This window comes from Sinocyclocheilus anshuiensis, unplaced genomic scaffold, assembly GCF_001515605.1.
Source record: "Sinocyclocheilus anshuiensis isolate Anshui unplaced genomic scaffold, SAMN03320099.WGS_v1.1 scaffold691, whole genome shotgun sequence".
Classification (NCBI taxonomy): Eukaryota; Metazoa; Chordata; class Actinopteri; order Cypriniformes; family Cyprinidae; genus Sinocyclocheilus; species Sinocyclocheilus anshuiensis.
The window spans coordinates 569,466-580,391 of NW_015552577.1; the positions used below are offsets into that span (position 1 = coordinate 569,466).

The 10,926-nt window shown below is 35.4% G+C and overlaps 1 protein-coding gene across 2 annotated transcripts in view; it reads left to right on the forward strand.

The window, feature by feature from the left end:
- The first annotated feature begins 306 nt into the window (after positions 1-306).
- LOC107665195 (dynamin-1-like protein) overlaps positions 307-10,926 on the forward strand; it is a 39,134-nt gene continuing 28,514 nt past the window's right edge. The window contains exons 1-8 of one of the 2 annotated variants that reach the window (XM_016455977.1): positions 307-408; positions 591-732; positions 2,562-2,600; positions 2,985-3,031; positions 3,140-3,208; positions 3,285-3,371; positions 6,662-6,824; positions 6,899-7,019. In XM_016455977.1, the coding sequence (XP_016311463.1) occupies positions 307-408; positions 591-732; positions 2,562-2,600; positions 2,985-3,031; positions 3,140-3,208; positions 3,285-3,371; positions 6,662-6,824; positions 6,899-7,019 (770 nt within the window). The remainder of the gene's footprint in view (positions 409-590; positions 733-2,561; positions 2,601-2,984; positions 3,032-3,139; positions 3,209-3,284; positions 3,372-6,661; positions 6,825-6,898; positions 7,020-10,926) is intronic. The other variant, XM_016455978.1, reaches the window with a different exon arrangement.

The window sequence follows — 10,926 nt, forward strand, 5'->3', positions numbered from 1 at the left end:
CACACACACGTATATATATATATATATATATATATATATATATATATGTATATGTATGTATGTGTGTGTATGGGTTTATGATTTAAACATTAACAAATCTGCCAGTGGAAAAATAAACCACATTGGCAGATATTTGTACTTGTGTCTAGTATAAACTTGGGCACGATTTTATGAGTGATCATACAAAATATCATTATATTTTAAACGATGAAAAAGTTCTTGCTGTGAAAAATCAGGAAATATGTATGTATCTCTCTCTATTGATGAATGCTTTACACCCAGTGCACCATCCCCCCTCTTTCATAGATGGAAACTCTGATTCCCATCATTAACAGACTGCAGGAGGTTTTCCTCACAGTTGGAGCCAAGATCATCCAGCTTCCTCAGATCGTAGTCGTGGGGTCACAGGTGAGTCATGAAAAACATGCAAGGTGTGGATTTGAGTCTGTATGCAGTGTATTAGAATGTAAACCGTCACTACTTCAGGCGTGATCTTTGTTTTGTGATAATAAATCATCAACGTCATGAGGTAGGCCTACATGTAAACACAGTTCCAGTATTTCTGTTGGTCTCTTCAAATGAATCTCCAGAGCAGTGGAAAGAGTTCAGTACTGGAGAGTTTGGTTGGACGAGACTTTCTGCCCCGAGGTTCAGGAATAGTGACTCGGCGCCCTCTAGTGCTACAGCTGGTGAACGTGCCTCCGCTGGAGGAGAGGCGGAAACAAGACAATGGTAACAGCTTACAAGTGTCTCTCTTTGAAGGGTTTACTATATTGACTGCAGACACAAATATTGTGTCACAAAATAGTGGTCTTTTAACCTAAATAGTGTTTTGGGGCATCAAAGACATGACTGTGATGCCTGGAAATGCTTTCTAGGTAACTTACTAGGTTTTACAACACACCTTGAAAGTTTTGAACATATTGAAAAAAAACAGTTTTTCACACAATAACATGTCTAGCACAGTAGTGCTTGCTTTGCATACCTTGAAATAGAAGTAGGCCAAGTATTTTTTCAGTGTTCTTAAAGTAAAACATGTTCTGGGTTTAGAAGTAGAGCATATTTGCTAAAACACACACCATAATACAAAAAAAATATTGCCATAATACATCGATATTTTACGTGGTAATAAAAAACGTACGAGTTAATTGAAGTTGGTAAGATTTTTTTATTTGTTCAAAAATTCAGTCAAAAATGAATTACAGTTGAAAATGTTTCTGTTTTAATATTTAAAGAAAATGTAATTTATTCCTGTGATCAAAGCTGAATTTTCTGCATCATTACTCAATCCTTCAGAAATCAATCTAATATGATGATTTGCTGCTCAAGAAATGTTTATTATTATTATTATTATTATCGATGTTAAAACAGTTGTGCTGCTTCATATTTTTGTGAAAAATGTGATACATTTTTTCAGGATTTTTTGATGTATAAAAAGTTTAAATAAAAATCTTAACATGCCATTATAAATGTTGTTAATGTTACTTATGACCAAATTTATTCCTGAATAAAAGTATTAACTTAAAGGGATAGTTCACCCAAAAATGAAAATTTGGTGTTTATCTGCTTACCCCCAGGGCATCCAAGATGTAGGTGACTTTGTTTCTTCAGTAGAACACATTTGATGATTTTTAACTTTAACCGTTGCAGTCTATCAGTCGTATAATGCATGGCAATGGTAACAAAATCTATGAGAGTAAAAAAAACATGCACAGACAAATCCAAATTAAACCCTGCGGCTCGTGACGACACATTGATGTCCTAAGACACGAAACGATCGGTTTGTGCCAGAAACCGAACAGTATTTATATAATTTTTTACCTCTAATACACCACTATGTCCAACTGTCTTTGGGCGCGCGCACGGCATCCGGTGCGTGAGGTGTGTGTACGCTCTGGCGTAGTTTACGCAAGCGCCTCAAGTGATCTCTCGTGCGTATACGTCACTCAGTGTTTACACAGTGCACAAACATTGTAGGTACGACGGCTAATCAAAATGGTACTTACTATCAGTCTGGCGAGTAAACAAAAAAATGTACAAGCCAATGGCGATTCAATTGCCAAGGTGTCCGTAGAGGGCTGAAATGTGTTCTACTGAAGAAACAAAGTCACCTACATCTTGGATGCCCTGGGGCTAAGCAGATAAACATCAACTTTTCATTTTTGGGTGAACTATCCCTTTAAGTAATTAATTTATTTTAAAAAAAATTGTTGATACCAACATTTATGAACAGAATTTATATATTATATATTTGTAGTTATTGTATATAAAATTAAGCATGCTAACAAAAAAGAGAGCTTCATATTTCTTAGGAATGTCCATCATATTTCTTCATATTTCAATGGGTTTAATTTTTAAACCTCCTGGGATGTCTTGTCCCATAGACTTTTATTTATTGCTTTATTTTTTCACACATACTGTAGATCTTCTCGTATTGAACCCGGAATGTTCCTTTTAGCATCCGCTCTCTGACAATGTTGATGTGTAAATGTGTTCCTAATCCACTTACAGTAGCGTTTCCTCCTAACCCTCTCTCTGCTGTCCTCTCTGTGCTTTCTCAGGGAATGGAGCTAAACACAACAGCCAAAACAATTATCCAGGTCTCTGTTTTCAACACGTGTTCGTCTGTCCATTTCATTCTTCTGGTGTGCTTCTCATCCCACAGCTCTTCCTCCGTCTTCTGTTTTATACATTTATAATAATTTTTTCCATCTGTTATGCTTTCATTTCTAAATCCTCCTGGTATTTTTCCTGCACTTTGAGACTAGAGCAAATGCATGTTTGGGCTTCACTCTCTCAGTTGTGTACTAACAGCAACATTTCTGGTTGAACATTGATTTCACATTTCATTTTCCTTGCCTGTAAAAAGCTTTTATTTCCATTGAGGTCTTTTATGGGAATAGGGTTTCTGCTGGGTTCAGTGTCATACATATTGATTTTGTGCGTTGTCTTGTGTGCTCTCTCGTTCTTTGGTTCTTCTAAAGGTATCAAAGCAGAAGAATGGGGCACCTTCCTTCACTGCAAAAACCAGGTAATTAAAGAGTTGGAGTTCTTGTTGAAGAAATAGGTCATTCAGAAAACGTCATAGCTTGTTATGATGAGCCTGCACTCTATTGAGATGCGTTCTCTCTTTGCTCAGATTTTCACCGATTTCAGTGAAATCCGGAAAGAGATCGAGGAGGAAACGGATCGTAGTACCAATAATAAGGTGCAGTGGAAGCGCTTCATATAGTTTGACATACTCTCTCAGGCTCTGTTTTAATTGATCTCTTTTTCCTCCCCAGGGCATCAGTCCAGAGCCCATTTACCTGAAGATATATTCCCCTAACGTACTCAGTCTGACGTTAGTTGACTTGCCTGGCATCACTAAGGTAACCACAATGACTGGACATGTCCGTTTACCATGTAATGCAAACAAACCCATTTGCTTAAGGATAAAAAGCAGAATTGAAATCAAAAGCTGTCAATTTAACATGTTATTTTAGCACTATAAAGTCTATAAAAATACAGCAATAAAATAAATAAGAGTTCAAGAAACTAACTTCTCAGAGTAAATGACACCACATACAGTATGCTTGTGTAACTGATTTATTATTTTCACATTTTTTCACATTCACAGATTTTGACTAGTAGTGTAAAGTCTGGTCCACATTCCAGCTTATTATGATCAAAAGACTGCCACTTATAGACGGGAAGAGCATCTAACTGATTAAAACGACCAACCACAGTTTTTACACGATGTTTAGAGACAATTCAATCTGAAATCAGACATTGATAGTGTGGTTAAAGTCCCCATGAAATCAAAATTAAAGTTTTTTGGGTGTTAGTATCAACATGTTAGTCTTAAGGTTATCTATAAGGCAGTGTGCTCCAAAACAGTGACAAAATTCGCATTTAGAAGATATAACCATTCAAAGCTTGCAGTTCGTCACTTCCGCCAAAACGGCTCAATGATTTTTTTGACGTCACATCGTACTTCAGCTTTTTATCAAACTTTCTGTCCAATCAAATGCTCTCTAGAATACGAAGCCCCGCCCCCTACACTATAAAATAGATGCTGAAGCCGCGGCTGAAATCGGTCACTTGTCCACAGAATTAGTATTTTCTGTTCAGTGAATGGCACGTAGTGCACTATATAGGGGACAGGGAACGATTCAAACAGTGTAAATATGCTTTCCATTGAGGAAAAAAAGAAGTCTGGTTTTGCGCTGTCACGCTAACCACCGCAGCGCACACACACTCTGCTCCGGTCCAGAGACACGATAGCACGGAGCGGATCACATGCGCGAGTCGGCGCAGACCACAAAATGTATCGGAGCTATTTATACAAGATGCAGTGCTATTTTGAGCACTGCATCTTGACAAACTTCACTAGTCAAATCCAGTGTCTAATTCTTTCTAAATGAAATTAAATTAAAATCAGAGCTAAAACACACAGGATCCCCTCCTAACTCGAAGCGAGTATATCAAACACTTTATAATGTGGAGACTGGCCAGTTATTTCAAATATGTGACCCTGGAGCACAAAAGCAGTCTTAAGTCGCTGGGGTATATTTGTAGCAATAGCCAAAAATACATTGTATGGGTCAAAAATATAGATTTTTCTTTAATGCCAAAAATCATTAGGATATTAAGTAAAGATCATGTTCCATGAAGATATTTTGTAAATTTCCTACTGTAAATATATCAAAACTTAATTTTTGATTAGTAATATGCATTGCTAAGGACTTAATTTGGACAGTTTTAAAGGCGATTTTCTCAATATTTAGATTTTTTTGCACCCTCAGATTCCAGATTTTCAAATAGTTGTATCTCGACCAAATATTGTCCTATTATCCTAACAAACCATACATCAATGGAAAGCGTATTTATTCAGATTTCAGATGATGTACAAATCTCAATTTAAAAAAATTGACACTTAAGACTGGTTTTGTGGTCCAGGGTCACATATATTCTAGCAGAGTATTCATTGTATTATTAACTTCTCAATTATTTATCACTACTTCAAGGAATAAGTAACTTAAAAATGAATGTTCTGTTGTCATTTACTCCTCATTTTATTATAAACTAGGATTACATTTTTATCTTTGGGACACAAAAGGAGATATTTAATAAATATCCGATTGGGTAAGTTTAATACAGTAGCTAAAAAGGTCTGTTGTCTTTTATCAAAGAGCACACACAGAAGTCACTTTCAAACTAAGCGTCTTTCTATTGTTCAGCAGTGAATTCGTGTGAGGAACTTAAACCTGTTGGGAAATCTTTTGAGCTCATGCAAAATTCTTGATCGCATGGATTCCTATTGAGATGACAGGATTTTACACACTCAAATTCTCTGAACAACAAACAATGTGTATGCACTGAATATAATTGAAATCCATTGCTTCTAGGGCTGCAACAACAAATCACTAAAGTCAATTTTTATCGGTAATGAAAACAATTGACAACAATTTCTTTTCAATTAATTGCGTCTGCCCATCTGCTGGTCATGTCAGTTTAGAGAAGTGAATAACATATTTCTATGGACAAAATGCATATGACATATAGAAGAGGACACAGAGAGAGCTGCTGCTGGAAAAGTGCATGACCCAAGTTGTCCTGTACGTAAGAACACTTTATAGCATACTTGACAGATATGTGTGCTATTTAAAGCATTTGAGATGTGTTTTCATCAGTGCATAACTTACATTTCACAGCTGTATCCTTATCTGTAAATGTTAAAAAGTCATGCTATTATTTCCATTTTGCATAAAGGCTAGTCCTGAAAGCTAGCAGATCTCTGTAAACTTCACAGACTTCACTGAATGAACGTCTGTGTATGTGTTTCAAGCAGACAGAGCACCCAAAGAATATATATTTTCCAATATATATTTTTTTATTTGAAAATATACAAAAATGGTCCAAAAATATATATTTAATATATAATATATGTATGTAACTATATTTTCTACCAATATATTTTTTTGGCCATTTTGTTTTGAAAATATAATATAAAAATATAAATATCTTTATAGATATTGCCCTATGTATTTAAAAAAAATTATAAATACATTCACGTCACATTTGAAGAAAAACTGAATTTCTTGTATATAAAGTGAACATTTAAGTAAAATCCAGCAAGAAACCTATTTTAAAAATGCTATATTAATATAAAAAATTAAACGCTATTAACATATTTAGCATATTAAAAATATATTTTGGCCACAAAGATAAGTAACACTTTATTTTACGGTGTCTTTGTTACAGTACTTACTTTTAAAAATACTAAAAATATAGGAGTGCAATAATTCTGATTTAATACATTTTGTTAAAATATTTCTTGTCAGACATTAAATGTAGGTTTAAAAATGTAGTTTTTCAGGTCTAGCCTTATGAAAAACAGAAATAAAAGTGTCACTTTATTTGCACATAATGTATAGCATAACCTACTTAGATGCATTCACTATATTTGTTTTCAGAGCCTTCAGATTGCACATTGTTTGGAAGACAACATTGGGCGGGATGTGGAATTACATTTTTAATAATGGGTTAAAATATTTTTTTATTGCATGTTAATAATTAGTGATATTATTTGGATTTTTTTGTTGCATTAAAGTTGCAGCCCTAATTGCTTCATTCACCCGCTCATTCTTCGTCACGTGATGTGATCTGTTTTGAGTAGGTCCCTGTTGGTGACCAGCCTGAAGATATCGAGACTCAAGTGCAAGAGATGATTCTGTCCTACATCTCCAACCCCAACTCCCTCATCCTGTGTGTCTCTCCTGCAAACTCTGACCTCGCCACATCGGATGCCCTTAAACTGGCACGAGAGGTAGACCCAGATGGTGAGCGGCATGCAGGGAATGTGATTATTACACATTGAGCAGCGCTGTGGTATTCATTGGCTGTGTGCGCTCAGGTCGCAGGACGCTGCTGGTGGTGAGTAAGCTGGATCTGATGGACGCGGGGACAGATGCTCTGGAGGTGCTGCTGGGCCGGATCATACCCGTCAGACTGGGCATTATCGGTGTGGTTAACAGGTCAGCTACCCTATTACCTCTTACCCTGTCTGGATTTTACATGTAACTTTTAAAATAACATTTTAGATCCAAAATTCAATCTCCAAAGCAGCAGACTGATATCTTAGTTGTTATTCACTGATAATAGATAAGATAGTCCTAAAAATTTAATTTACTGTATAATGCGGAATGTCACAGAATTTGTCAAAGTTTGGATGAATTAATCAAAAGTAGGTCATTACACTTAAATCAAATTGCGATATGGAGTAGTATCTGTAAATATTAAGCAGCCAAAAGACTATTTGAATATGAATCATTCATGTCAGTCCAGAACTGCCCTGAGAGTTTCTTCATGAGCATTTGACCTTTTCTTTTGAGAGAAACTATCGTCATATCGCGCAGAAATGTAAAGGTATTCACGGCAACCCGTCAAAATAAAAGTTTAGTTTAACTTGAAGACATTACTATTGTTTAGTAGAATGTAAGTAATACTACTACTACTATTACTAAAAAAATGATTACAACTTTATTTTATTAAGCAATAATTACACATTTCTTGTACTAGTATATTTCTTCTACTAGTAACTGTTTGCCAAAAAATAAAGTTTGTTTAATTTTCATTTGATTAAATGTTAAATTCAGTTAATATGTTATACCTTCATTTGATAACCAGAAAAATGTAAATACAAAACACAAAAGTGCAGTATTCCACTGTATTGCATAGATAGGCATAACATATAACTAAATAAGCCAAATACAACTCTTCATGATCTCACACACACACACACACACACACCTGTTTACTGTACACACACACAATTTTACTGTTTGCATTTCTAGTACAACCCTCTTTCCTTAGCTCAAGTATGCAAACCTATTTGCCACATGCACTGGAAAATGTATTACATTGAAAGTTAAATTTTCATGATCTTTTTATAAAGTATGCGTTCATATATGTGCTTCATTTTCACTGGAGGAAACAGCTGTGGTGTGATGAGGGGTGAAAGCAGCGAAAACTTAGGCTACAGTAGATGGGGAACTGATTGATATTTTGTAAACTGTATTTATGACAAAGAACAGAACAGCACAGATGCAGATATTATTACAACAATCTATCGTTAAACACACCTTGTCCTCTGTTTCTTGCTCTGCGCACTGCGGTCAGCGGATTGAAAAAGAACGCGCTGAAAGACGGGGAGGAGTCGATCGAAGTCTGCCGCCGTTTTCATATGAAATGTAAAGGGGATTAAGGTGATCACGAATTTGTGTACAGTTTATGGAGCTAATCACAAAATTTTAGGGGGACTGAGTAGTCCCATGATGTTGACGTCAACGTGAAACATTAGCATATTGCCCACCCACTTGTTGGTCTTTTCGCCTTGGTCTGAATGAAAATGCAAATTCATTCTTTGCCACTAGGTGCTGCTTTTGGAGTGGTAAAAATAGCGGTTTCCCCGGTAACGCTGTACACAAAGCAGCACTGCGCTCACAAACGCTGCTTTATCAGGCATTACAGGCGAGATGAAATGAAACTGAGACCAAGCGGACCAATCACCGCAGATTAGCGTCACGCAAAGGAGGGGTTTGGAAAAATGAATCGTTAAACGAATCGTTTGGGAGTCGTTGAGCAAGTAAGGTAAAATTAAATGCATATTATAAGACAATGAAAGTGTTTTTTGACCTTGCATGCATGTCAACTAGGGATGCTCCGATCCGCCTTTTTTGCCTCCGATACCGATACCGATCCGATACCAGTGAAGTTTTTTTCCCTCATTTAAATAAATGTAGAATTTATATATCCCTGTGTGTGGAACTGATAATCATTCTTTCACAATCTACTAGATACAGACTACTTCATTATAAAGAAAAATAAAATAAACAATATATGAATATCGGATTGGCGCATCCCTAATGTCAACCTGTTGTTGGGGAAAAATATGGCAAAAAATATGCCAAAAACCAAAATATGAACCTTTCATTACCCATAATAGGGGCACTTTTATAAATTAAGTTGTTTCTGTGCATTCAAATAATTAGACATGCTTTAACAGAGTTTGGTAACAATAAAACAGAAGGTGGAAAAACAAAACAAAACAAAAAAAAAAACATTTCATAGGGCCCTAAATGTAATTTTTGTTAAACTTTTAATAAATTGATGTTAAATTATATGAGTTTCATAATTTTAATTAATTAGACTTGCTTTTTGATAAATACAATGTTATTTAACCATAAAAAAACAAGTCCAGAAAAATTAAAATGCAAAGAAACAGAATTTGGGAAAAAATAAAATGGATTTCATAGGGCCCCACTTATAGCATGGGGGTAGCTTGACATTTGAGCATGAGAGGGCCAAACCGAGAAAGTCGATTTGGTCAGTCACACTTTTAAACACATTTTAGCTGTATAGTAAACCTACAAACTCACACTTCGTGTACCTTATTCAAGTGATTTTACTGTGATAATAATACAGACTAGCAGCAAGCATTTGAGATTGTAACTGCAACCAGATGCATCACACGTGAATTACTTGTAAGGGCTCTTTTGCCACAATAAACTGAGCAAGAAGGCTTTGAAAATAATGCAACACTATCTCAAAGTAGACTTTTATAAGCAGATCAACTAACCCACTGCTTTAAAACATTTGCTGGGCAGGATTTAAATTAAATGTATTATTAAATTACTACTGTTAATAATAATGTGTATAGAAAATTCAGATACAGAAACACTACTGTTCAAAAGGATTTACTGCAATAATATATATTAATATTTACTAGTATTTAATAATTAGTAATATTTTTGACAGTCTCTTATTCTCTTATTTTAGCTGGTGAAAATACTAGTGTTCTACTAATTTTGGCCACCACTGTATAAGTAATAAAAAGAACAGCATTTATTAAAAATTGACAATTTAAAAGTTGACTGTTACAATGTAATTTTTTTTCTGTCACTTTTGATCAATTTAATCATGTGTCCTTGCTTAAAATGTACTTTAAAAATGTCCTACCTAAAAAAAAAAGAAAGAAAAAAAGATCCCAATTAAAAAATAAAACCTCTGAACTTTGACTGTACTATGTTTTTGTTTTCTGTGCAAAAATCATAGACGCCTCTAGCACTTTAGCAGCATGGGTGGTCATTTCACCTCGAAACTGCACCAATTTGGACCTGCAGCAACGTATTTCACATTTCGCAAAAGTGCAGTCTGTTTTTTTCTCATGAGGCCGAGTAGATCATTACAGAACTCAATTACATATGAAGTCCAAGAGGCAGAGCAGCAAAAACAGCCTGTTTAAGCATAAGGGTCAGCGAGAGGGCGGAAAATGACCATATAAAACTACATCACAACATGCACTGAAACCTTGAATAACATTTTAAGTAGTGCTGGGCGGTATGACCAAAAATTTATATCACGATATTTTTCAAAATTATACCGGTTTCACGGTACATGACGGTATTTTTTTTTCTTGCATGACCGGGTGCTAACCATATTTTCTACTGTTTGAGAGAGGAAATACTGCAGTATATTGACTTAGAATGCCCTATTTTACTGTCATGATGAGTGAATATTGTCAAAAAATACCACACTAAATAGTGACTAAACACGACCCCTTTTAATACATGTTAACCAGGAGTCACTCTCATTTATAATCGCGGCATCGTCTGATAAAATCAACATGCATCTACACTAAAGAGCGGCTATGCGGTTGTTTTGGCTATATTACTTTTTTGTCTCATGCAGCGCACTGCCTGCGTCTGAGTAACAAACTAAAAAAAAAAGTGCATGTGATATTAACAGACGAACTACGCTCATATTTATAATTCCAAACAATCAGTAAGCGACAGGTGCTAGGAAACGCTGTTTTGTACTCATTTATTGACGAATCGGCTGCGGTGCGGCCAACTGAATGCACTGCTTCTCTGCCGCTCACTG